At 63.3% G+C, this 26,891-nt stretch overlaps 1 protein-coding gene across 1 annotated transcript; it reads right to left on the bottom strand.

Moving 5' to 3' along the window:
- Positions 1 to 1,715: 1,715 nt before the first annotated feature.
- APC2 (APC regulator of WNT signaling pathway 2) lies at positions 1,716 to 24,312 on the bottom strand (the record flags this gene model as incomplete). The annotated part of the gene is made up of 16 exons (XM_080713892.1): positions 24,277 to 24,312; positions 17,099 to 17,248; positions 16,923 to 17,013; positions 16,645 to 16,825; positions 15,405 to 15,513; positions 15,185 to 15,301; positions 14,137 to 14,214; positions 13,920 to 14,018; positions 13,092 to 13,473; positions 12,413 to 12,508; positions 9,915 to 10,054; positions 9,603 to 9,680; positions 8,820 to 8,936; positions 8,466 to 8,680; positions 1,968 to 6,447; positions 1,716 to 1,907 (listed from the first exon to the last, which is right to left on the bottom strand). Exons 2-16 carry the CDS (start codon positions 17,237 to 17,239, stop codon positions 1,716 to 1,718), a joined length of 6,516 nt encoding a protein of 2,171 aa, XP_080570018.1. The 5' UTR covers positions 17,240 to 17,248; positions 24,277 to 24,312.
- Between the last annotated feature and the right edge of the window lie 2,579 nt (positions 24,313 to 26,891).

Genomic DNA, 26,891 nt, shown 5'->3' with positions numbered 1-26,891 from the left:
GTCTGAGACCAGCCTTGAGGGTCTCTGGCAGGCGGGAGGTCCCCCCTCCTGGACACCCAGAGGCCACTCACCCTCAGGAATTGCCCGGCAGCCCCGTAAGGTGTGCAGAGTCCCATGAGTGACCGGCGGTCCCCCTCCTGCTGCCAAGTTGGTCCTTGGGGATTGAGGGGCACAGCCGTCCGGCCTGTCGGGCCTGGCCAGGCGGAGTCCACACGTGTCCTGCAGGGCATGGTGGTATCTGTAGGACGCCTCGGCTCCGGTGTTGGGTAGCATCCATCGTGAGGGGACCTGGGTTGAGGTCAGCTCCCGCTGCCCAGCCGCCACGCAGGGTGGCTGGCACCTGCTGCTGGCGCTCTGACCTCAGCCCGCTGCGCCAGAGACTGGACAGGGTCCGGCAGGGGTGCCCATGGGGAACGAGGATTCCTTCACAGCGCCTCCTGGCCGATGCTAAACCACCTCCCTCCCACAGAAGGGGCTTAAATTCAGCCCAAGGCAGTGCCTGTCCTTAGGAGCGGCTCTCAGAGGGCCGTGGCAGCAGCCCTCTTTGCAAAGAACAGCTCCTTCTAGGGCCAGGGTCCTGCAGGGGAAAGGTCACAGGCTCTCTCTGCAGGAAGACACTTAGAGCTGAAATTAAACCCATGCAGCGCGGGGCCCATCGTGAGCCCCATGCTGGGGGAGAAAGACCAGGCATCCAGGTCCCCTGGAGCCCAGCTCTCCGAGCACCCTGCCAGCTGCCTCTCTGACCTCTAGGCCTCGGGCTGGATGGTACAGCTTAGGCCCCAGGATCCCAGTCTATCTCCACCATATCTGGTACCACCCACTTCAGCACCCCGATTGCCTGCCAGCATCTGCAGCAACCTGGGCTTTGCACCTTGTCCCTTGCCCCAAAGCCCTGCCCCGGCTCCAGGCCCCAGTGGTGCAAGACGGGGCCTCATGCTTAACTCGCCATTACAAGGAGAGAATTGGGAAGGCCAGGGGCAGCGCCCGGGGCAGGGATGAGTTCCCCGTGGCCTAGCCCCCCTGGGGCTCCCTGTGGGGACCTTTCTATCTTAACCAGCATGGCTGGGCCTGCTCACTGACCCCAGGGCGGGAGGGGCCTCTGACACTGGACGGCAGGCGGGAATAAGAGATCAGTCCACAAGCCCGCCTGCACCCCCTTCTCTCCCTGTTCGGGGCCAGCTGGCCGCCCCTCCCCTGTCGGGCGCCCCGGCTGGGGCTCCCTACACCTGCTGTCTGAGTGGGTGCGGGGCCCTTTCTCTGGGGCGCAGCCACCCCCCTCACTCCCCGCTCCCCCAGCTCGGGCTGAGATGGAAAACAAACCCAGCAAAGCCCTCATTAACACATTACCAGGAGCCATAATTACAGGCTTCATCCTGAGCTGCGGCGGATACCATGGCCCCAGCTGGCAAGGCGAATGGCGCCGCCCTACCCCAGCTGGTCCCCGCAGGTCCTGTCCCCTCCGGCGGGGCGGCGCTGGGCCTTGGGGGAATCGCGGGCGGGCTGGGGCGGGGCTCCGGGCGCAGGGCGGGGCCTCCGCGAGCTGGGGCGGGGCTCCGGGCGCGGGGCGGGGCCTCCGCGAGCTGGGGCGGGGCTCCGGGCGCGGGGCGGGGCCTCCGCGAGCTGGGGCGGGGCTCCGGGCGCGGGGCGGGGCTGCGGGCCGGCTCCGCCCACGGGGCCGGGCCGAGCAGGACCTTCTGGCCGCCGGCCTCAGGCCGCTACTCCAGGAGGCCGGCCGGGGCGGGGGCCGAGGCCTTCTCCGCCGCCGCGTCGTCGGAGGCGGCCGCGGCCATGGGGCTGGGCACGTAGTTGAAGGGCGGCACGCGCGCGGCGCGGCTGGGGGAGCCGTGGCGGCCGGCGGGGAAGGCCAGGGCCGCGGCGGGGGCGCCGGCGGGCGGCCGGGCGGGCGCGGCGGGGCCGGGGGCGGCGCGGGCGCGCGCGGGCGGCGCGGCGGGCTCCTCCGTCTGCACCACGGCGTCGCTGGTGGCGCGCAGCGGCAGGGCGCAGGCGGGCAGCGTGCTGCGCAGGATGTGCGGCACGTCCTCGTCGCGGATGCGCCGCCACGTGCCGCCGCGCGGGGCCGGGCGCGCGCCCTCGCCGTCGGGGCCGTCGGGGCCGTCGGGGCCGGCGGGGCCGGCCGGCCGCAGGAGCGGCAGGGAGGCGTGGCGCCGGACGGCGGCGGGCGCGGGCGCGCGCGCGGGGCTCTGCGAGCTGGGGCGGCGCGGGGGCGCGGGCGGCGGCCGCGGGGGCGCGCGCAGCTCGGCGCAGCGCGAGGAGCAGAGGAAGACGGCGGGCAGCGCGGCGCCCCGGGGGCCGGCGGGGGCGGCGGCGGGCGGCTCGGGGCGGCGGCGGCGCGGCGGGGACTCCTTGATGAAGGTCAGCTGCCGGCGGAAGCCCGCGCGGTCCGCGGCCGCGCGCCCCGCGCCCAGGCGGCCCCCGCGCGCCCCGCCGCCCGCCCCCGCCCCCACTGTCCCCGCGCGGCCCCGGGGGCCCGGCTCCGGGGCGGCCCTGGCCGGCGGCGGCGGCGGCACCCGCCTGGCGGGCCTCTGCATGAACGGGATGCGCACCGGCGACTTCTGCGTCTTGTGCTGCTTGGCCAGCAGGGCCCGGGCTGGCGTCTTGGGGGCCGGCGCGGCCCCGGGGCCGGGCAGGGGCCCTGCGGCCAGAGGGGACTTCTTGGGCAGCGGCTGGGGGGCCGGCGAGGTCTGGGAGGAGCTTGAGGACGGGGTCTTGGCCAGGCGGGCGGGGGGCGTGGCGCTCCTGGGCTGGCGGCCCGGTTCGGCCAGCTCTGAGATCTTGCCCGGCCGGTGCAGGCTCCGGGACCGCTGCTGCCCGGGGCTGGTGGCTTTGGCCGGGGCTTCTGGCTGTGCCGGGCAAGGAGGCCCCAGCTTTCTCGGGGTGGTGCGGGAGCCCGGGGCGCTTTTGAGCTGGGACCCAGAGGCTGGGCTGGGCACGTAGATCACTGTCCGTCCCCGGAGCACCGCTGGCTCTCGGGAGGCGGTCTTCGGAGCCCCTCGGGGCTTCTCGGGACCCCCGGGTGAGCGGGGACTGACGGTGCTCTTGGCGGAGGCTGGTGTCCGTTTCTCTGGACGGTCGGCCCCTGCCCCCGGCTGCCGTCCCTTCCTGTGCTTGGAGGACTGCAGGGTAGGACCCACGGACAGCCCGGACACCAGGGACAGGAGGGAGTCGGACCCCGACGACGCCCCGCCGGCGGCCGCCTGGTGTAGCCACGTGACGATGGAATTGGCCCCTTCCTGGATGGCTTGCCACTGGACGCTGTCCAGGTCAGAGGCCGGGTCCAAGCCCGCCACCTCCTTGCCGCTCTGCTCCCGGGGCACCTCTGCGGGCCGAATGTCCGGCCGGGCGGCTCGGGCCTTGCGGCGCCGAGGGCCCGATGCCTGGGGCCGGCGCCTGGGTATGGCTGAGCCGATGCACCGCCGCAGCCGGTCCTCTTCAGCCTGCGGGCTGGAGGAGCTGTCCCGTGCTCTGCTCGGGCCCGGGTCCTTGGTGACCAGGGGCTCCCAGCCTCCCGGTCCGCTGGCCGGCCGCTCGGGGGCGTCGGGCTCGCTGAGGGAGCTGGCGGAGGAGCTCAGGGAGTAGCAGGGGGGCGTCTCGTCCGCTATGAGCCTGGGCTGGGCCCGCGGTGGCGGCGGGGCGGCGGGCGCGGCCTTGGACGGGGCCTGGGCCTCTCTCTTGCCCACCGGCCGCTCCCGCTTCAGGGCGCGGGGTATAGCGGATGCCCGCCGCGGGGGTGGTGCTGTGACTGCCGGCTCCTCGTCAGAGTCGTAGAAGCAGTACACAGCCTCCTCGGTGGGTGTCGTGAGGCACAGAGACTGCAGCCCACCATCTCCACGGCCCCTGCCCGGGCGTGCGCCCTCCCCGTCCTGGTCTCTGTCCGAACGTGCGCTCGAGGGCCTGCCGAGGGGCAGCTCTAGCCCTGCCCGATTTTTGCTCCCACCTCGGGCCTGCTCTGTACTCTTGGTGGCCCCTCCGCCCTTGGGCCGGTGCCCGGAGCCCTGCCTGGCAGTGGCTGCACGGCCTACCGGCTTCTGCCTGCCCACCGGCCCCCCGGGCTGGTCCCGGGGGGGACCCTGCAGCGTCTCGTCACTGAGCGAGGCGGCGCTGGAGAAGTTGACGGGGGTGCCCTCCGCCGAGTCGGTACCAGAGTCGTCATCGCAGGCCGGAGCGGGCACCAGCATGTAAACGGGAACGGGCAGGGCACGGCGACCGGGCACCAGAGCCGAAGCCACCTTGCGGAGGCGGGCCGGCATGGCAGCCCCCAGGCACTCTCGGAGTAGCTCCAGCTCCTGGTCAGCAGCCGCGCGGGCACGGGAGCCCGCCGCCAGCGCCGGACCTTCGAGACGGCTGCTGGCCTCCTCCCGCCGCCGGTGGCTCCCCCCAGCTCCCCCGCCACGGTCAGGGCAGGTGGGCGGCTGCAGCCGCAGCTCCACGTCCTGCTGTACGTAGAGCTCGTGCAGGGCCAGCGCGCTGAGGCTGGAGGCGCAGGAGAAGTTCTCGTCTGGCTTCTCCACCGTGAAGCGCACGCTGCCGGCGTCCAGCTCGGAGGGCGGCCGGCAGCGGTCGCGGCAGTCGGCGATGTCCAGGAAGCGTTTGACGTAGCCCTCCCACTGCAGGCTGAACTGGCTGGTCTCCGGCTGGCCCGGCGGTGCGGGCGGCGTCTTGCTGCGGCTGGGCGGCATGGTCTGCCCGGGGCTGTCGGGCAGCTCGCTGGGGCTGACCGTGCCGCTGCCCAGCCCGCTGCACGGGTCACTGGGGATGGAGCTGGCGATGGACGGGCTCTCGAAGCTGCCCAGGGAACTCACAGAGCTGCAGCGGCTCAGCACCAGGGGCGTCTCCTGCACGCAGTTTTCCGAGGAGCTGGATGGCGTGGCGTCTTCCACCCCCAGGCCCCGGCCGCGGCTCCGGCGGGGAGCAGGGATGGCCACGGGGAGCGAAGTAGACCCAGGGCCTCTCCACACCCCATCTAGCTCGTCCTGCCCGGTGCCAGCCTCCTCCAGACCCTCCAGGGAAGAGTCGCTGTCATCCAGGTGGCCGCCCTCGCTGGGGCCGGGGTGTCCGGCCGAGGACAGGGAGGACAGAGAACTGCACCGGGATAAGGACAGCGGTCCCTCCTGCAGCTTCTGGAGCGCCCGCGGCAGCGGGGCGGCCGCCAGCTTCTCTGGGACCTTGCTCAGGTTGTCCGCCGGCATCCAGGCCTGCTTCCGGGCACCCGGGGAGGCCCCCGGCCCAGCGAGAGGCCGCCCTCCGGCCCCAGCCGCCCCCTCCAGCAGGGGAACGTGCTGGTAGGTGGGCGACAGCTTGATGGTATGCACCCGGGCATCGGCAGCTGCCGTGTCCCGGGAGGGTTGCTCGGCCTGGCCTCCCGGCAGGTCCAGGTCCAGCCGGCTGGGTCGCACCTGCGCACGCAGAGGGTCGTCACGGTGCTCGGCCAGCGCGGCCAGTGGGCAGGGCCGCATGTGCTCCCGCGGGCAGTACCCGTCGCTGGTGCTGCCGCTGTTGAGGCTGTCATTGGAAAGGCTGGCGTGGGCCGCCTTGAGCCGCAGCAGCGGGTGGGCCCGGCCCCCGGCCTCCCGGCGTCCGCCCTCAGGGAGCCTGCAGGGTGAGCAGGACTGGGCGCGCCCCTCTCTCGGAGCCTCCTGCCCTGGATCCCCAGAGCTGAGGCTAAAGCTGTCGTCTGACGAGGTATGCAGCGCCGAAATGTCCTCCACCAGCCGGTCGATGCGTGCTACCGCCAGCACAAGCTTGGCTTTCGCCTTGGCCGCCGCAGCCGCCTCCCCGCTGACCTCCTTCTCGGGCTCCGGACCGCCGTGGCGGGCTGGCAGGGTGCGGGGCAGCGCCTGGCCCTGCAGGAAGGGGCTGCCCAGGAACAAGGACAGCACGGCCGGGCTGGCGGGCTCCGTGGTGGCGGCAGCAGCGGCGGTGGCCAGGGAAGGAGCGTCATCATCGTCGAAGCAGCCAGAGTCCGAGGCGTAATCCTGGGCCAGCCCGTCCAGGTGCCGCAGGGACGGCAGCGGTTTCTTGGATGTGACCTCCGGCTCCGGCAGGCCCTGCTTCTCCAAGTGGCCGAGCGTCTGTGCCAGGTGCCGTGTGTCCAGCTCTGCCTCCAGCGCCCGCTGCTTGCGCACGTACAGGCTGGGCACGCAGGTGCCCGGGGACACGGCCGTGGCCGCCGCCTGGTACTTGGCGGGCCGGTGGGCCAGCAGGTTGCGCAGCGCGGCGGCGCTGCCCATGGCGATCATCTTGTGTTTGGAGTGCACCAGGTTCCGGAGCATGCCCACGGCGCCCAGGTCCCACAGCAGCTCCTGATCGCGCGGGCTGCGGGCGGAGAGGTTCCAGAGCGTGCCGCAGGCGTTGCTCACGATGGTGAGGCTGTGGGAGGTGAGGTGCTGCAGCAGAGTCTGCAGGCAGTTGTGGTCCCGAAGCACCTGCCTGCGGGCGGGTGGGCAGGGGGTCAGGCGCTGGCCACCGGCCCTCACCGCGCCTGCCCGCCGTACCACACACAGGGCGGCTGGACGTCTCAAATGAAAAGGTGGAGCTGAGCTGGGCCCCAGGGCAAAGGCCTGCCGTCTGAGTACTGGGAGACTGAGACAGAAGGCTCGAGGTTTCAAGGCCCAGCCTCAGCAACTTAGTGAGACCCTTAAGAACTTAGTGAGTCCTTGCTTCAAAATAATAATTTTAGAGCCGGGCGTGGTGGCGCACGCTTGTCATCCCAGCGCTTGGGAGGCTGAGACAGGAGGATCGCATGTTTGAAGCCAGCCTCAGCAGCTTAGTGAGGCTCTCAGCAACTTAGTGAGACCCTGTTTCCAAATAAAATATAAAAAGGGTCTGGAGGTGTAGGCGTGGTGGCACACGTTTGTAATCCCAGCATTTGGGAGGCTGAGACCGGAGGATTGCGGTTCATGGACAGCCTCAGCTACTTAGGGAGGCCCTCCACAACTTAGTGAGACCCTGTTTCAAAATAGAGAATAAAAAATAGGGCAGGGGGTGTAGCTTAGAGGTCGCATGCCCCTGGGTTCCATCCACAGACCCACAAAAACAAAACAAAAATAAATAAAAGGGTTGGGGTGTAGCTTAGAGGTAGAATGCTTTTGGGTTCAATACCCGATGCCAAATCAATAAGTAAATTGATAGTTATTTTAGCCAGGTATGGTGGCACACACTTGTAATCTCAGCATTTGGGGGGCTGAGACAAGAAGATTGTGGTTCATGGACAGTTTCAGCTACTTTTCAAGGCCCTTTGCAACTCAGTGAGACTCTTTAAAAAAAAAAAAACAAAACTAAGATCTTCCTCTCTCTGCTAAATAGTTATCCCCCACCCCCGTGTGTGTGTGTGTGTGTGTGTGTGTGTGTGTGTGTGTGTGTGTGTGTTTACTAGGGACTGAACCCAGAGGTGTTCTGGGTTCACTGAGCCAAATCCCCATTTTATTTATTTATTTTATTTATTTTAGTGTGGGGTGGTGCTGGGGATGAAACCCAGGGGCCTTCTACCTCCAGGCTTCACTCGCAGATCTCTTTTATATTTTAATTAGAAACTGGGTCTCACTAAGTTGCTGAGAGCCTAAGTAGCTGAGGCTGACTTCGAACCTGTGCGATCCTCCTGTCTCAGCCTCCCAAATGCTGGGATTACAAGCGTGCGCCACCACGCCCGGCTATTTATTTTATTTTATTTTACTGGTACTGGAGATTGAGGGGCATTCTACCTCCGAGCTATAACCCCAGCCTGATTTTTTTTTTTTTTTTTTTTTTTTGCGGGTCTGGGGATGGAACCCAGGGGTATTCCACCTCCAAGCTACACCCCCAGCCCTATGTTTTATTCCTTATTTTGAAAAAGGGTCTCACTAAGTTGTGGAGGGCCTAAGTAGTAGCTGAGGCTGTCCACGAACCGTGACCCTCCAGTCTCAGCCTCCTGAATGCTGGGATTGCAAGGGTGCGCCACCACGCCCAACTTGTTTTAATTTTTCTATTATTATTATTTTTTGTGATACCAGATATTGAACGCAGGGGCATTCTACCTTTAAGCTACACCACCCCAGCCCCATTTTTTATTTTGAAACAAGGTCTCACTAAGTGGCAGAGGGCCTCACTACATAGCTGAGGTTGTCTGTGAATTTATAATCCTCCTGTCTCAGCCTCCCAAATGCTGGGATTACAAGCGTGCACCACCACGCCCAGCTCACCTGGCCTATTTTGAAACAGAATCTTGGTAAATTGCTGAGGGTTGCCCTAATAGGCACATAACTAAAAATTCTGGGATTACGGGCGTGCGCCACCATGCCTGGGGCACAAGTTTTAATAGAAATAACCCATGGCATTTGGGGGATATATTTATCCTGACCAATGAGTCCCTGGGGATACATCGGGACACCTGGTCACAGAAGGACAGTGTCCAGGGGACGGGGCCTTGTCCCGGCCCCCAGCGTCCACCCTAGGTGCCCACACGGACTGACCGGTAGTCCTCGCGGGTGGCGATGAGGCTGGACACGTTGCGCAGGATGCCCCCGCCGCTCTCGATAACGGCCAGGGAGTTGCCCTGGCACCGGTAGGTGAGCGTGCTAACCAGGAAGCCCAGCGCTCCGTCCACCTGGCAGATGGCCGCCTTGTTCTCCGTGCTGTGGGCCGACAGGTTCCACAGGGCGCTGAGCACGCTCTTGAGGGTGGACTCCTGGGGCGGGAGGGGCGGCCTCGGTCACACCGGCTCGCCTGAGGCTTGGTTTCCCCCCAGCACTGGGAACTCACCCCCTGGCGCCAGTGCCTCCCCGCCCCAAGGCTCGCGCCCCCGCCCCCGGCTGCCGGGCGCCCACCTTGGAGGCCCGCAGGACGCACTCCATCAGGGCCGCCATGCTGCCGATCTCCCTGAGAACCTTCTTGCTGTTGATGTCGGCTCTCCAGGACAGGTTGCGGAGGATGCTGGAGACCACCTGCGGTGGGGCCAGGCGGGTGAGGTGGGACCCCAGGGCCAGCCACACCCGCCCCCCACAGAGAGGCGACTTCCTGTGTTAGCCAGGAAGCACTGACTGGGATTCTGAGTGTTCACCAGCACCCCCTGCTATCTATCTATCTATTTATTTATTTATTTGCACTACTGGGGATGGAACCCAGGGGCATTCTACCTCTGAGCTGCACCCCCAGCCCGAGTTTTTATTATTTATTTATTTGCTTTGCGAGTCTTGGGTAGAACCCAGGGGCATTCTACCTCTGAGCTGCACCCCCAGCCCGAGTTTTTATTATTTATTTATTTGTTTTGCGAGTCTTGGGTAGAACCCAGGGGCATTCGACCTCCGAGCTACACCCCCTGCCCTATTTTTTTTTATTCTCTATTTTGAAGCCAGGCCTACTGCGTTGCGGAGGGCCTCACTCAGTAGCTGAGGCTGTCCGTGAACCACGATCCTCCTGTCTCAGCCTCCCGAATGCTGGGATGACGAGCGTGCGCCCCCACGCCTGGTTTAACTATTATTGTTTTTTGGGTTCACTGGGGATTGAACCCAGGGGCATTCTACCTCCGAGCTACACGCCCAGTCCACTTTTCATTCTTTATTTTGAAGGGGCCGGCGAGGGGGGCGCAGCCGGCCGGGCACCTGGCTCACCTGGTGAAGCTCCTCGCTCTCCGAGGCCAGCTGGGCCACGATGGCTTCCATGCAGCCCCGGCGGGCACACAGGGTGGCCTGCGAGGAGGACACGGCGCAGTCATGTTGACGGCGGGTGGGCTGGAGAGTGACCACCCTCCTCCTCCCACCCCGGGGTGCAGACAGGGGCTCCCCAGAGTCCATGGGCCAGCAGCGGGGTAGCTGGGAGGCCATGGGCCCGGCTGCGTGCGCCCTGCCCGGCTGGCCTCCGGTGCCCTCCTAGACACGGGAACAGCGGACCCCACGCCCGCCCCTCGCCCCGTCCCCGGGCACCTTATTGGCGACGTCCCCAAAGGTGAGGTTGGTGAGGGTCATGCCGGCGTAGCGGCGCAGGGCCAGGTTCAGCGGGTCCCGCGTCATCTTGTGCATCGCGTAATCCGCCTGCAGGAGCTCCGCCACGGCCTGCAGCCCGCCTGCGGGACCGCCATGTTCCCGCTCTGAGCGCTCCCGGCCCAACCCGTGCAGAGCCCGGCCCCCGGCATGCCTCCCTCTCTCCCAGCCTCCGCTCTGGAGGCCCGGCCTTGGCGGGAGGCCAGCCTTAGCATATATATAGTGAGACTCTCATCAACTTGGCGAGAATCTGTTTCCAAATAAAAAGAATAGGGCTGGGGGTGATGGTTGAGGTAGAATACCTCTGGGTTTCATCTCCAGTATCAGAAACCAAAAACAGCCGGGGGCGGTGGCACGCGCTTGTAAACCCAGCATTCGGGAGGCTGAGACAGGAGGATAGCGGATGGTGGACAGCCTCAGCTACTTAGTGAGGCCCTCTGCAACTCAGTGAGACCCTGTTTGAAAGTAATAGGACTGGGGGTATAGCTCGGAGGTACAATGTCCCTAGGTTTTATCCCCAGTACTGCAAAAATAAAATAAAATAATATAGGGCTGGGAGTGTAGCTCAGAGTTAGAATGCCCTTGGGTTCAATCCCCAGTGCCACAAAAATAATATATATGTTAGGAGTTGGGGTTGGGGAGTTTTAAAAAATATTAATGTTCTTTAATCTGGCAATCCACTCCAGGACCCCCCCCCCTTTTTTTTTTTGGCAGTACTGGGGATGGAACCCAGGGGCATTCTACCTCTGAGCTCCACCCCCAGCCCTATTTATTATTCTTTATTTTGAAACAGTGTCTCACTAAGTTGAAAGGGCCTCACTAAGTAGCTGAGGCTGTCTGCTAAACATAATCCTCATGTCTTAGCCTCCTGAATGCTGGAATTACAATTATACCACACCCGGCTCTTTTTTTGTGTGTGTGGTCCTGGGGGTGGAACCCAGAGGCTTTTCTACCTCCGGGCTATACTCCCAGACCTATTTTGTACTTTATTTGGAAACAGGGTCTCACTAAGTTGCCGAGAGCCTCACTAAGTACCTGAGGCTGGCTTCGAACCTGTGTGATCCTCCTGTCTCAGCCTCCCAAGCGCGGGGATTACAAGCGTGCACCACCACGCCTGGCTATTTTTATTATTTTGAAACAAGGTCTCCCTGAGTTGCAAAGGGCCTCACTATGTAGCTGAGGCTGGCCACAAACCTGCAATCCTCCTGTCTCAGCCTCCCAAATGCTGGGATTACAAGTGTGTGCCACCATGCCTGGCAGGCCTTTTTATTTTGAAACAAGATCTCGCTAAATTGCTGTCTCTCTAAACTGCTAATGCTGGCCTGGAACCTGCAAATCTCTGGTCTCAGCCTCCCCTTGTTTGTTTCTTGTATGTTTTGCTGTAGAGGGGATGGAAGCCAGGGGCATTCTACCTCCGAGCTACATCCACAGCCCTATTTTTTATTCTTTATTTTCAAACAGGGTCTCACTGAGTTGCACAGGGCCTAAGTAGCTAAGGCTGGCCACCGATCCGGGTCCTCCTGTCCCAGCCTCAATGCTGGGATGACAAGCGAGGCTCTCACTGCCCACTCCCTTGAGTTCTTTTATATTGACCAAAAAATGATGTCTCCAGAGCTAAAACAAAGTTCAGCTGTGCCAAGTGTCCAAATCCACCTGACTTTTTTTTTTTTCAACATCGGGGATGGAATCCAGGGGCATTCTACCTCTGAGCGACACCCCCAGCCCTATTTTTTTGGTCTTTTTATTTTTTTACTCATTTTTTATTTTTTGCGGTACTGGGGGTGGAACCCATTGGCTTTTTACCTCTAAGCTACACTCCCAGACCTATTTTATATTTTATTTGGAAACAGGGTCTCACTAAGTTGCTGAGAGCCTCACTAAGTAGCTGAGGCTGGCTTCGAACCTGTGCCATCCTCCTGTCCCAGCCTCCCAAGTACTGGGATTACAAGCACATGCCACCGCACCCAGCTATTTGTCTTTTTTTTTTGAAACAGGGTCTCCCTGAGTTGCAGAGGGCCTCGCTAAGTAGCTGAGGCTTTCCACAAACCGCGAACCGCGATCCTCCGGTCTCAGCCTCCCGAATGCTGGGATGACAAGCGTGCGCCCCCACGCCCAGCTCCCCCTGACCTTTTAAATTCTGTGCACTAAGTTGGATTGTTTATCCTTGCCCTTGAAGTCGTCTACTCCCCTGTCTTGAACCCCATAACAAAACAATCCCACTTCATTGCTAAATTTGGGGCAGAATGAGGCCCAAGGCTGCGGGCTAGGCAGGGGGAGTGGAGTGTGGCTCTGGGGGGTCACAGAGGTGCTGTGTGACCCCAGGGTGGCTCGGGCCCTCAGCGCCCGGCCTGAGTGGACAAACACAGGTGGCCGTGCTTCTGACCCTGGGCAGCTGAGCGGTCAGCGTGGACAGCTGTACGGGAGCCGAGGGGGCCACTCACCCAGCTCGTTCATGGCCCGGCGGTACTCCTCGTCGAAGGACAGCTTCATCACCGCACACGTGGCCTGGCAGATTTGAGGCTCAATGGGGACGGGCGCTGTGGGGGGGCGAGGGGGCGAGGTCAGAGTCCCTGTCCTGAGGAAGTCGTCCCCAGCCCCTGCCAGCTCCACTGCAAGGGCGGGCCTGGATCCCAGGAGCTTTGCGAACTGCGAGGTGCTGGCTGCCGGGTCCTTCCAGAGCAGCGGGGTCTCTTGGTCAGACCTCCCTCACGTGCGGTGGAGGTTTCCTGCTTCTTCTAGCCTTCTAAGTTTGTCCCGGGATAGAACCCAGGGGCCTTCCAGCTCCCATAACCCTCATTTATTTATTTATTATTTATTATTTATTTATATTTTTGCGGTACTGGGGATGGAACCCAGGGGCATCTACCTCCAAGCGACGCCCCCAGCCTTACTTTTTATTCTCTATTGTGAAACATGGTCTCGCTGAGTTGCAGAGGGCCTCACTAAGTCGCTGAGGCTGGCCGCCAACCGCGATCCTCGGGTCTCGGCCTCCCCAGTGCTGGGATGACGAGCGTGCGCCCCCACGCCCGGCTCCCTCTGGGTATTCTTTTCCCAAAGTCTCCTAAGCCTCCCTCCCCAAAGCTTCGGCCAGCCTGGGGCGCCGCCGCCGGGGTCACTCACCCGCGCTGCCCTCGGGCCCGCCCTCGCGCGCCTGCAGCCAGTCCCAGCAGGTCTCGCAGTAGGCGCGGATCTGCTCCAGCACGTGCAGGACGCGCATCTCCTTGCGCGCCAGGCCCTGGTCCGGCTGCGAGAAGACGATGTTGTGCAGCGCCGCGTTGGCGCGCATCCGCGCGTCCTTGGCGCCCGGCGCGCCGGGGGTCCCCGAGCGGCCCCCGGCCCCCGCCTCGGCGCCGTGGAGGATCTGCAGCAGCAGCGGCAGGCAGCCGGAGCGGCGCATGGCCACGCAGCTCTCGGGCGAGCTGGACATGGCCAGCAGCGTGCGCGCGGTGTCCTCCTGGTCGCGCGTGGCCAGCATGGACAGGAGCCAGAAGACCACCTCCACCTGCGGGCCGAGCGGGTGAGGGCGGGGTCCGGGTCGCACCCGCCCGAGCCAGACCACCGCGCCCCCCCTCCCCCGTGGGCTCCCCCGAAAGAAACCGGGCGAGACCCCAGCGCGGGGAGCCGCTCGCTACCCCCACCCGGGGTGGCCACACAACCTGGGCTGTCGATGAGCGGCCAGCCGCTGGGTGCAGCCCGGGGCCAGGCGGGCCAGTGCCCGCCCCACTGGCCTCACTGGGCAGCCCTGCGGGTGGCCCCCCAGAGTCTAGAGTGACCCCAACCTGAAGGCCGGCATCCCCCCACCTCTCCAGGCCCCTAGCCCAGCAGCTGCCCGGCAGCTTCCTCTGGGGCTCATCCCAGGCCAGCGCCCCTGCAGCGGGGGTGCGGGGTGCACAGGCCGCGTCTCGCCCCAACCCAATGGCTGCCAGCCCTCCACCTTCCCCCCTTCACCTTGCTGTTGCCGGGCTGCGGGGTGCCATCCTCTGGGTGGGTGGGGACCTCCGCGTCCTGGTCCTCCTCCACGGGCACGGACTTCACTGCCAGCAGGGCCTGCGGGGAGAGCGCCCGGCCTGAGGGCTCGGCGTGGAAGCCCCCGCAGGTGTGGGTGGGTTGCTGGGGCCCACCAGGCCGGCTCTGCCCTCCGCGGCCCTGGCTCACCCCCCCATACCTGGGGCTCCGTCTGCTGCACCCGGTCCTGCGCCTCCAGTAGCTCCTTGTCAATCTGCTCCAGGCGGGAGGCGCGGATCTGCGAGGGAGAAAAGCACGTTTTAAGCCAAGAAACGGCCCCACACCCCACCCACCTTGGGCCGACCCCGCCTCCCCGTGACTTCTCCATCTCCCGGTATGGCCCCGCCCCTGACCCCGCCCTCTCCTGGTATGCCCCGCCCTGGCCTTGACTCCGCCTTCTCCTGGTATGCTCCACCCCTGGCCTTGACTCCGCCTTCTCCCTGGCATGACCCCACCTTCTCCTGGTATGCCCCGCCCTGGCCTTGACTCCGCCTTCTCCCTTGTGTGGCCCCGCCCCTGACCTTGACCCCACCTTCTCCCTGGCATGGCCCCGCCCCTGACCCAGCTTTCTCCTGGTATGCCCTGCCCTGGCCTTGACTCCGCCTTCTCCCTTGTATGACCCCGCCCCTGACCCTGCTTTCTCCCTGGTATGTCCCGCCCTGACCTTGACTCCGCCTCCTCCTGGTATGCCCCACCCCTGGCCTTGACTCCGCCTTCTCCCTGGCATGGCCCCGCCCCTGACCTTGACCCTGCCTTTTCTCTGGTAGGACCCAGTCCCTGGTCCTACCTCAGAAGACTGAGCCTTCTCTTTGTCAGGATCCCGCCCACCCCGACCCGGGGCTTATTCCACCTTTTCCTTAGTATGACTCTGCGCCCTGAACTGACTCCGCCTTCCTCCTGCTGTGACTCCGCCCCCTGAACTGACTCCGCCTTCCTCCTGCTGTGACTCCGCCCCCTGAACTGACTCCGCCTTCCTCCTGCTGTGACTCCGCCCCCTGAGCTGACTCCGCCTTCCTCCTGCTGTGACTCCGCCCCTGAGCTGACTCCGCCTGCCTCCGGGGCCAGATCCCGCCCTCAGAAAACTCTTCTGATTAGCCCTCTGGCGCCAGACCCCGCCCATTACCACGGGCCCGCCCACAATCACTTCTGCCCTCGGATTGGCCCGTCGGCTGCGGCCCCGCCCCTCGGAGCCCCGCCCAGCGCGGCACCTGAGCGCGCTGCACCATCTCGTCCGAGGTGCCGAAGCGCTCCTCCATCAGCGAGCGGATGTGCTGGGCCTCGAACTCCAGCTGCTGCCGGATCAGGTCCATCTGCATGGAGAACTGCTGGGGAGGGCGGCGGGCCGCTGAGAGGGCGCCCGGCAGGGGGCAGGGGGCAGGGGGCAGGGGGCAGGGGCAGGGCCCTCCCGCCGCCCCGCCCGGCGCTCACCGTCTCCACGTGCGGCAGCTCGTCCAGGCGCTTGGACAGGCCCTGCAGCTGAGAGTAATACCAGAGCTTTTCCTTCTCCTCCTTCTCGATTTCGCTCAGCAAGAAGCACCTGCCAAGGGCGGGCAGGTTGGCGGGAGCGGGCTGCAGCGGGCAGCCGCCGGGTGTGGGTGTTGTTTATTTATTGTTTGCGGTACTGGGGATGGAGCCCAGGGGCGTTCTGCCTCTTAGCTACACCCCCAGCCCTATTTTTTATTTTATTTTATTATGTGGTACTGGGGATGGACCCAGGGGCATTCGACCTCCGAGCTACACCCCCAGCCCTATTTTTTATTTTATTTTATTATGTGGTACTGGGGATGGACCCAGGGGCATTCGACCTCCGAGCTACACCCCCAGCCCTATTTTTTATTTTATTTTATTATGTGGTACTGGGGATGGAACCCAGGGGCATTCGACCTCCGAGTTACACCCCCTGTCTTATTTTGTATTCTTTCTTTTGAAACAGGGTCTGAGTTGCACAGGGCCTCATGAAGTAGCCGAGGCTGGCCGCGAACCTTGATCCTCCTGTCTCAGCCTCACAGGTACTAGGCTTACAGGTGTACAGCAGTACATCCGGCAGACAGCAGGTCCTGTCTAGCCTCCCGTCCCCAGACAGAGACTGTGAGGGGCTGATAGGACACTAATGAATACCCTGCGCGCTTGCCCATCTTCGTGCAGTTTACACAGAGCAGGCTTCAGACCCAGACGCAACAGAGTCCCCGCTTCACAACCCCATCTTCATTTTACAGACCCGAGCTCCGAGGCTGGGAGGGTCTCGGGAACTTGGTTGAGGCCACACACAAGTGCAGAATCAACTCCAGGCTGCTCTGATCTCAGCTTCCTGACCTCGCGCAACCCAGCCGAGCCCAGCGGGTTCCAGGGCCTGCCTCCTCCTCCTGGCCCTGATCCCGGATTTCTTGGGCTGTGTCCCTCTTTCTACAAAGACTGCCTTGAGACCCTCTGGCCCTAGGCCTGGTATTGGACACAGTCCTGTCCCCAGTGACGCCTGCCTGTCGCAGACCCTGGGGACAGCTTTCCCCTCTGCCAGGAATGGCCCCCTTTCTCTTTGTCCACCAGCTGGGGGGGGGGGGGGCTGGAGGAGTCAGACTGAGGGGGCGGGGCCTGATAGGTGGGCGGGGTCTTGGCCACTGTGGGCGGGTTATGAGGGGCCAGCCAGGGCCCTGTTCCCACGGCCTCTCACCGTTCCCGGTCCAGTTCCTCCAGCAGCCGGATGGTGGCCCGGCTCAGCTCCCCAAAACTGTCTTTGGAGGGCCCTGAGCCATGGACCGGGCTTTCCTCGGGGGTCCGGGCAGTGGGCTCAGGGCCTAGGGCGGGTGGCTGGAACTTGAGGTTGTACAAACTGGCGATGTCCATCTGGAGCGCTAGATGGGCGGGAGGGAAAAAGCCGAGGTCAGCGCGCCCCTGCCTGACCCTCACGGTCCCCCCCCACCCGCTGCCTCTGGGATGGGGGGGCCTCACCTTTCAGCTGCTCCAGCACCTCCGTCTGTCCAGAGGACACCAGCACCCGGGCCTCCTGCTCCAGTTTGCCCTGTAAGTGCTTCAAGACCTCCTGTGGGGCGGGGACAGAGCGTGGAGCGTCTCAGGAGATGCCCCGAGCCCTGCCCGGGCCCCCCGCCCCGGCCCCAGCGCCCCACCTTCATGCCCGAGGTCTCTGTCTCCAGCTTGGACAAGTGGCTGGAGTTGTCTCGAAGCTCCTGCCTCAGGTGGCTGTTCTCGGCCTTCAAGGCCTCCACCTGCCGCACCAGCTGCTCGTAGGACGCCACGGAGTTCGTCATCTTGAGCTCCTGCAGTACCTGGGGCCCGGGGGCAGAGCGCTCAGCCCGGGCCGCAGACAGCCCTGGAACCAAGTCCCGGCCCGCCATCCCGGCCCCAGGTGGGAGAGGCGGGCGTGGACCACGACAGACTAGGTCCGGGGAATCTGGGAGACAGACGGCGAGGCAGATGGAGTGACAGACATGCCCAGTAACGGCAGGACGGAGAGGAACAGGCCGCCGATGGGCGTTCAGACACGGGGACACCTGACGGGCAGGCAGGCGGGTAGGCCTGCGCCTCCTGCGTGGTGACAGCCAGGCAGAAAGACAGACGGACAGCTGAGACTCTCCCAGATCCAACCCACAGATGGAGCAGCGAGCCCAGGCCACCGGCTCACAGCCAGAGGAGGAAACAGACAGACAGGACCCTCCCCTGCTGGACTCCAGCCTGCCCAGAGGCAGGTGGCCAGAGAGGCCAGGTGCACAGACCCTGGCCGGCCCAGCTGCTCAAGAACCCGGGGAAGGCTGATGGGCAATGTCCAAGGAAGCCGCGGGCAGCTGTGCACCTGCAACCCCAATACTTGGGAAGCTGAGACCGGAGGGTCACATGTTCGAGGCCAGCATTACCAACTTAGCAAAGGCCCTCAGCAATTCCAAGAGACCCCGTTTCAAAATTAAAATAAAGTGGGTGTGGCGCCTTGGTACTTAGTGAGGCCCTTTGCAACTCAGTGAGACCCTGTTTTGAAATAAAAAATAGGGCCGGGGATGTAGCTCGGAGGTAGAATGCCCCTGGGTTCCATCCCCAGTACCACAAAAAACTAAATAAAAATAAAAATAAAAAGAGCTGGAGGGGGCCAGCATTTGGGAGGCCGAGACAGCACGATTGTGGTTCGCGGCCACCCTCAGCTATTTAGTGAGGCTCTGTTTCAAAATAAAGAATACAAAAATCGGGCTGGGGGTGTCACTCGGAGGTAGAATGCCCCTGGGTTCAATCTCCAGCATTGCTAAAAAGAAAGAAAGAAGAAAAGAAAGAGAATAAAAAAATCGGGCTGGGGGTGTTGCTCAGAGGTAGAATGCCCCTGGGTTCCATCCCCAGTACTGCAAAAAATAATGTCACCGGTGATGGCAGGGAGCCCGTTGCAGCCAGAGAGAGGGACGGATGGGTCCAAGCCCATCATGACTGCCCAGGGGTCTGTGACCCGGGCCCCCTGCTGCCCTACACCCTCCCCGGTCAGTGCGTGCGTCCAGGGAAGCTGGCTTCGTAGCCTGGCATCGGGCGGTGGGCCCCGTGCCCCGCCCCTCCCCCGGCTCTGCCCAGCAACTGCTCCTTTGTGCCTCGGGCCGTCCGGCTTCACTCTGGTCCAGCCGGCCAGCACCGGCCTGGCCGCCAGGACCGTCCGGCCCCACGAGCCCTTACCCCTTTGTTCTTTCCCACGCCACTTGCAGCCTCCCTCTGTCTTTGTCTGAGACGCACCAATGGCAGGTCGGCCCTTCTGCCACCCCTTCCTGGGAGCCCCCTCCCCCTGCCTGCGGGGGGGGGGGGAATCAGCCCCGCCCGCGGGGCGACACCTGCTCCCCCGCCCACCGGGCCATACGTATATTTGCCCAATGGCACACACCCTGCCCCTCCGACCCCAGCGCCCCCCTCACCCACGCCGATGCCGCGGAGGGGCCGCCAGGGACCCGGCCCCAGCCGAGGGGATGGCATCAGGCCATGACCTCCTCGGAGGACCTACTGTATGCCTGGCTGTGTCTTCTGACTTCTCCCTTGTCATGGTCCTAAAGCCTTGGGGATCATCCATCCTTAACGCTGTTCCCCGGGGGAGAAAGTGAGGCCCGGGGGACACGGGCCCTGTCCCTGGAGGGACTAGGAAGACCCACCCCCTCCGAGCATCCTTCTGCCCATGCGAGGAGTGGGGGAACCCCGACTGCCCGCCCGCCCACCCGCCCTCGGCCTCCCGTTCGAATGGAATGGCAGACAGCCCGGGGACCAGAGCCTTCACCCCATTACTAATCATGCCGGGGGCCCCGCAGGGGTCTAAGCTGTCTAAGGGCCGGGTCTGGGGTTGGGGCCGTGCTCAGTAAGATCCTGGGAGTCTGGCTTGAGCCCCGTGTTCTAGCCAAGACCACCGCGCTGTGTCCAGCTAGGAAGAAATGGGTAAAGGGCAACACCCCCCACATCCCTTCTGCGCACCCAGACCTCCGAACCCCGGAAGCCATGTCCCCCCAAGTGGCTCAAATAGCCCCGGTCGTACCTCAGACGATTTCACCCTCCCCACCGACAGCGGTCACCCCTGCGTCCCCGTGGGATGCAGCCTGGGAGGGCTCATCCATTCACAGGGCTCTGCCCGGCTGGGCCCTCCCGCTCCGGCCTCCCACATCCACTCCTCCCGCACAGCCAGAGGGAGGGGTGTGCTCAGGTACCCCCATGGCTTCCCAGCGCCCCCACAATAATAGCTGGCTTGTCTGCATACGCAGGGACCCCTTCCACCTGCAGACCCCCAACCGAGAGCGCTTAAGTGCTGTCATTTCCTCCGGGAAGCCCTCCTGCCTGCCCCTTGCCCCTAGGTTTCGCCAGTGACCTCCTGAAGCCTTCGGGAGGGGGGCGGATCTGGTGGCCACATGTAGGGCAGCCAGGCCCAAAGGGGCCCATCTCATTCCTCCAATCCTCTCTGCAAAACTTGCCCGGAGAGGTGCAGCAGCCCCCTCCAAGACCCACAGCAGCCGGCCCAGACTCTCACCCGCTCCTTGCCTGCCCTCCCCTGGGTCCGGAAGATCCCGCAGGGAAGCCCGCCAGTGGGTGTGCGCACGGGACCAGTGCGGCACAGACGCCCACCTCTCTGGGACTCAGTTTCTTCTCCCAGCTCCCCCATCTGAACGAGCAGAGGTTTGAGTCTGCGCAAAAGGCGTATCTAGAGATGGGGATGGAGACCCCAGGGGAGGCGGGGGTCGCCACCCTGCCCTCCACCTGGCGAGCAGGAACCCGCTTACTTGCAACCAGGCTGGCTGGGGCCCCCGGGCCTGGAGCCTCCTCCCTCCAGGAGCTCCGCAGGCCCCGCCGGAAATTCCGGGCCCGGGCGGCCACGGGGCGCCGGCTCCGGGGCTCCGGGCTCTCGGCGGCGCGGGCAGGGGGCTGCTGGGCGGACAAAGCCCAATCCGGGCCTGGCCAGGCGGCGCCGCGGCTCCCGGCGCTGGGCGAGACCACCGCGAGCGGGGGAGGATGCGGGATGCGGGATGCAGGAGCGGCGGCCAATGGCGGCGCAGGAAGACGGACTGGTGCCATGGCAACAGCCAATGGAGGCCCGAGGCGGGGACTGCTGGCGGCCGCGGGGCGTCAGGCCTCTACTAGGCATCAGGGGCTCTGTGTGTGTGTGCGGGGAGGGGGGTGTAGGTGAGCCCCTCCGAAGGGAAGGGGACATCTCCAGGACCCCACACTCCCCACCCACTGCAAGGGGGAAAGGCCTCTAGAACCTCCCACTTCTGGGTTCACAGAATTTGAGTAAAACACCAAATCTTCATTATTACATCAGAATCTTGGTGTAGCTGTGTATGAGGGGGGTAGAGTTTCCCAGGGCAGAAGCAGCGCCAGGCCAGCCCCCTCCCCAACATCTAGCCCCAGCTTTGTGTGGATGGGGCCGGTGGGGGATGGGCAGGCACGTCGGAAACCGCCTGGGGGACCCTTCCCCTTTCTTTCTTTCTTTCTTTCTTTTTCTCTCTCCTTCCTTCCTTCCTTCCTTTATTCTGTACAGGGATTAAACCTATATGCATTCGACCTCCGAGCTACACCCTCAGCCCTATTTCTTTTTGTTTGAAACAGGGTATTACAGCCTCACTACTTGCTGAGGCGGGCCTCGAACCTGCAATCCCCGGTATCAGCCTCTCAGGTACTGGGATTACAGCATGCTCCACCACACTTGGCTAACTTTTTTTCTTTTCTTTTTGTACTAGGGATGGAACCCAGGGGCATTCTACTTCCAAGCTAAACTCGCAGAAATTTCTTATTCTTTATTTTGAAACAGGGTCTCACTGAGTTGCAGAGGGCCTAAGTAGCGGAGGCTGTCCGTGAACCGCGATCCTCCGGGCTCAGCCTCCCGAATGCTGGGGTGACGAGCGTGCGCCACCATGCCCGGCTACCAGTCCATGTTTCTGCTCCTTCACAGACAATTTGTTCTCGCAGACACACGCCAGAGAGGGAGGGGCTGGAGTCCCGGGAGCCTGTCCACAGCTGTCCCTGGGCCATGATGGGTCCTCAGAGGCCACTTGAGGGTTTAACTCCCAGAGCCAAACCTGTGGCTTCTGTGCAGCTCCCCTCGCTGCCTGTACTGTCACAAACTAAAAGGGGCGGTGGAGCTAGGAAGGGGTTGGTGGCCCACGCTTATCACCCCAGCATTCGGGAGGCTGAGACGGGAGGATCGCGGTTCACCTAGCCTCAGCTACTTAGTGAGGCCCTCTGCAACTTAGTGAGACCCTGTTTCAAAATAAAGAATAGAAAATAGGGCAGGGGGTGTAGCTCGGAGGTCGAATGGCCCTGGGCTCCATCCCAGACCCGCAAAAAAAAAAAAAAAAAAAAAAAAAAAAAGAGTCGGCCAGGTGGTCGGAGGGGGGTTAGGCTCCGGGCTGGTGGAGGGTTGGTACCCACCCAGGGGCCGGGAGGCGATGGGGCTTGACTAGGGCGATCCGTCAAGGGTGGGGCAGGGACAGTCCCACTGGAGGGGAACTGGGGGAGCCCAGGTCAGAGCTGAGCCGGCTGACACTGGGTGGGGTCACGGAGCCCGGACGCTGCCTCAACTGCGCCCACATCTCCCTGTGTGTCCCCCGCGGGCCCCTCAGGCCTCTGCCTTGTTTTATTCCCTGGGGGAGTGGATTGTATAATTCCGGACACCCCACACCCCCTCCTGACCAACAGAATGAAGCCCCGGCTCCCCGCCCAGTGTCGGGGAGCCCCGCTCCTCACGACCCTCTGGGGCAGGGGCCTGGGGGGAGAGTCCCAGTGGCTAGTCCGTCCACCTTGTTGCCCCTGGGAGAAACTGAGGCCGGGCCGGGCGCACATCGCTGAGTTCATGTGGGGCCGGGCACCCTGCCTCCCCTCTGGGTGGGGCCGGGGCTTGGGATGGAAGCTTCAGTCTTCAGGCTGAAGGAATATGGGAGCTGATACCCACAGCATGCCTGGCCCCGTGCGCGTGCGTGAGCGTGCGTGTGTGTGCGTCAGATACATACTGGGGATTGAGCCCTGGGGCGTTATACCTCTGAGTTACACACCAGCCCTATTTTATTTGCGGTACAGGGGATTGAACCCAAGTGTGTTCTACCTTTAAGCTAAAACTTCAGTCTTATATTATTTTTTATTTATTTATTTATTTATTTGCAATACTGGGGATGGAACCAGGGGCATTTTACCTTCGAGGTACACCCCAAACCCCCCCCCCCCTTTTTTTTGGTGGTACTGGAGGTAGAACCCAGGGTCTTTCTGCCTCCGGGCTATACTCCCAGACCTATTTTTACTTTTATTTTATTTGGAAACAGGGTCTCACTAAGTTGCTGAGGCTGGCTTCGAACCTGTGCGCTCCTCCTGTCTCAGCCTCCCAAGCCCTGGGATTACAAGCGTGCGCCACCACGCCTGGCTTTTTTATTCTTTATTTTGAGACAGGGTCTCACTGAGTTGCAAAGGGTATTTTATTCTTTTTGTTTGTGTGTGTCTGAGGCTTGAACCCAGAGGCATTCTACTTCCAAGCTACGCCCCCAGCCCCAATTTCTTTTCTTTCTTTTCTTTTCTTTTTTTGCGATACTGGGGATGGAACTCAGGGACATTCCACCTCCGAGCTACACTCCCAGCCCTATTTTTTCTTCTTTAGTTTGAAACAGGGTCTCACTGAGTTGCAGAGGGCCTCGATGAGTAGCTGAGGCTGGCCGTGAACCCAGCTGTCTCAGCCTCCTGAGTGCTGGGATGAGGAGCGTGCGTCGCCACGCCCAGGGTCTGGCTTGCTTCTTTACTAATTTTTGTGTTACTAGAGAGTGAATCTAGAGGCAGCCGACCTCTGAGCCACACTCCCAGCCTACTTTCTTTTCTTTTCTTTTTTTTTTTTTTTGCGATACTGGGGATGGAACCCAGGGGCACTCTACCTCCGAACGACACCCCCAGCCCTATATTTATTCTTTATTTTGAAACAGGGCCTCACTAAGTAGCCGAGGCTGTTCGAGAACCGGGATCCTCCGGTCTCAGCCTCCCGAGTGCTGGGATCACAGGGTGCACCACCACGCCGGCTTGGCCCCGCATCTTCAGGCCTCTCCCAGCCCGTGACCCACAGCCAGGCCCAGGCGTCAGTGGACATTTGGGGTCACGAGCGCCTCGGGAACTCCCATAGTCCCTCAGGACTCCAGGCCCAACTCTCAGGGGATGGGGGAGCCCCCGGTCCTGGGTGGCGCGTCCTAAGCCCTGCCCAGCACCTCTCCCTCCCAGCCCGCTGCCCGTTTGCAAGGCCGTCCTGGGGTGTCACTGGACCTCTCACTGGACCTCTCAAATCCGGCCGCAGCCTGGGCCTGGGCCTGGCCCCTCCTGCGCCCTCGGGGCCCGGGGCCACCGCGGCTGGGCACGCGTCCGGCCTCAGTTTCCCCGCGGCCGGCGGGAGGACGCGCAGCCCGTCAGCACCGCGGACAGCGCCCGGCCCGCGCTGACCTTGGACTCCGCGTCTGCCTCAGTTTCCCCCGGGATGGGAGCCGTCCCGCAGGACGCAGACCTAGCTCGAAGGCCGAAGGCCGGCGCGCTCGGGCCGGGCGGGATGGACCGACGCATGGCGGCCTCGGCCAAGGGCCGGCCGCGCGCCCGGGGCGCCCACCCTCCGCGGGGTGGGCGGGGGTCGGCGCTGGCCCCCCAGGCTGCGCCTGCGCACACCGTGCCGGGGTCGCTGAGCGCGGAGGAGGGCTTGCAGCCCCCACACCGCGGCGTCTCCCCGGCAACCGTTTCCAGGGCGACTGCGCGGACCCCGACCCATCCCGTCGGGTGGGCCGGCCTGTGCGTGCCGAGCCGCGCCCCCGCCCCCGCCCCCGGGGACCCCGCGCCCTACCTGGTCCCCGAAGAAGGCCGAGTGCAGCAGGCTCAGGAGCCCCAGGAGCCCCATGGAGCCGCGGCCGCTCGGACAGCGCGCAGCACCCCTCGGCCGGGTGGGGGCGGGGGCGGCCGCCGCCCTGCGCCTGCGCGGAGGCAGGCCGGGAGGGGCCGCTCAGGGAGGGGCCGCTCGGCGGGCCAGGGCGGGGCTCCCCCCCAGGCCAGGAGGAGGGGGCCCGCGGAGCCTGGGGGGCCTGGCGGGGGTGCTATGCTGTGATGGGGGCGGGACACGAACACCCGAGGGGGCAGAGGGGCGCTGGGGAGGCCCCGTGCGGGCTGGAGGACCCCGCAGCAGCCCAGTTGGTGGAGGGGCAGAGGGCCGCCTCTCTGTGCCGTGGTCCTCGGGACGCGGCTCCGCCCCTGCCTGGAGCCGCGGTTCGTTAGTCACTCAACAAACACCTGCTGCGCTTCACCTGCGCCCAGGCTGGGAGGCAGCCGCCGACAGGGGTGACACGGCAGGGCAGCGGCCGTCATTAAACATTTACTGAGCGCCTGCTGTGCGCTGGTTCCCGTACAGCGAACAGTCCCAGTCCCTTCCTTGGGGGAAGTGGCCAGTCAACGGGAGAAGCCCTGGCTGAGCGGCGAGCGCCCAGGCCGGGCGCGGCGCCTGCGAGGGGCTTGGGCTTTACCATGACCGCGGGCGGCGCCCAGGACGCCAGCAGGCCAGGGCCTGAGTTCCCTCCCACCCAGGAGAGCAGCGCCGCGGCTGTGCATGGGCTGGCGGCGTCGCGGCGCCCCCTGCCGGCTGCAGCGAGCACACGCGGCGGAGCAGGAGCCGCGGCTGGACTGCGCAGGCGCGAAGCGGACGCCCGCCCGGAAGGATGCGGGGCGCTCAGGCTGGAGAGCCGGGGGGACCGCCGGGGAAGGCGGGCGCTGATGGCGAGGAGGGGGCCCTGCGAGCGGCCGGAGGTCGGGATGGCGCGGGCCCAGGGTCGGAGGAACAGAAGAGGGGGGAGAGGCGGGCAGGCAGCCCGGCCAGGCGGGCCCGGGTTGGGGCGCAGGCCGGCGATCCCGTATCGGGGAGGTGGAGACGGGAGGATCAGCAGGTTTGCAGCCAGCCCCAGCAGCTCAGCGAGGCCCTGTTTAAAATAAGGGCCCAGCATAGTGGCGCACGCTGTAATCCCAGCATTCCGGAGGCTGAGACAGGAGGATCGCAGTTCGCAGACAGCCCCAGCTACTTAGGGAGGCCCTCTGTGATGTAGTGATACCCTGCCTCAAAATAAATAAGAAATAGGGCGGCCGTTGTTACTTGGAGGTCAAATGCCCCTGGGTTCCATCCCCAGGCCTGCAAAAATTAAAATAGCCAGGCGTGGTGGCGCACGCTTGTAATCCCTGCACTTGGGAGGTGGGGACAAGAGGATGCCGCGCTGGCGTGAGACACTATATATATATATATATATATATATATATATATATCCGGGAGTGTAGGCCGGAGGTAGAAGGGTTCCATCCCCAGGCCCACAGTATTCCAGCATTCGGGAGGCTGAGACAGGAGGATGGTGGCTCACGGACAGCCTCAGCTACTTAGTGAGGCCCTTCATAACTCAGTGAGACCCTGTTTTAAAATAAAGAATAAAAAATTGGGCAGGGGGTGTAGCTAGGAGGTCAAATGCCTCTGGGTTCAAAAAAAAAAAAAAAGCAAAACAAAACCAAAAAATAAATAGCATTGGGGTGTAGCTTGGAGGTAGAATGCCCCTGGGTTCCATCCCCAGTACTGCAAATAAATAAAATAAAAAATAGGATGTGGGCATGGTGCCACACACTTGTAATCCCAATACTTGGGAGGCTGTGGCGGAGACAGGAGGATCGCGCAGGTTCGAAGCCAGCCTCAGCTACTGAGTGAGGCTCTCAGCAACTTAGTGAGACCCCGTTTCCAAATAAAATATAAAATAGGTCTGGGAGTGTAGCCTGGAAGTAAAGTCCCTGGGTTTTATTTCCAGTACCAGGGTGTAGCTCAGAGGTAGAATGCCCCTGGGTCCAATCTCCAGTCCCCTAACCCCAAAAATGTTTGTGGTGCTACAGACTGAGCACAGGGGCACACTACCTTGGAGCTGGGCTCCCAGCCCTATTTATTTTAATTGGGGGGTCTTACTGCAACCTCCTATCTCAGCCTCTCAAGTACTGGAACAAGCCTGGTCTAAACTGCTATATATATACATATATATGGGTCTGGAACCCAGGGGTCCAGAGGCATTCTACCTCCAAGCTCCACCCCCTGCCCTTTTATTTGAAATAGGGTCTAAGTAGCTCAGGCTGTCCAGAACCGCAATCATCTATCTGGTTTTGAGCTTCCAAATGCTGGGATTACAAGCGTGCACCACCACTCAGGTTTTTTATTTTGAAATAGGGTCCTACTAAGTAGCCGAGGCTGTCCTTGAACCTGTGGTCCTGTCTCAGCATCCCATGTTCTGGAATGACAAGGGTGCTACGCTGCTCACGCTGATGTCCAGGTCAGAGGTGCAGGGGTCCAGCCAGGCAGGAGCAATGGCTAGGCCCAAGGGAGGGCCTAAGCAGCAGAGCTGGGGATGGGGCTTGCAGGTTCAGGGGACACCCACTCTGGGTGTGAAGTTGCTC

The sequence above is a fragment of the Muscardinus avellanarius genome (assembly GCF_963383645.1).
Source record: "Muscardinus avellanarius genome assembly, chromosome: 16".
Lineage (NCBI taxonomy): Eukaryota > Metazoa > Chordata > Mammalia > Rodentia > Gliridae > Muscardinus > Muscardinus avellanarius.
The sequence above is the reverse complement of the archived record's forward strand: the minus strand, read 5'-3'. Positions and strand labels throughout refer to the sequence as shown.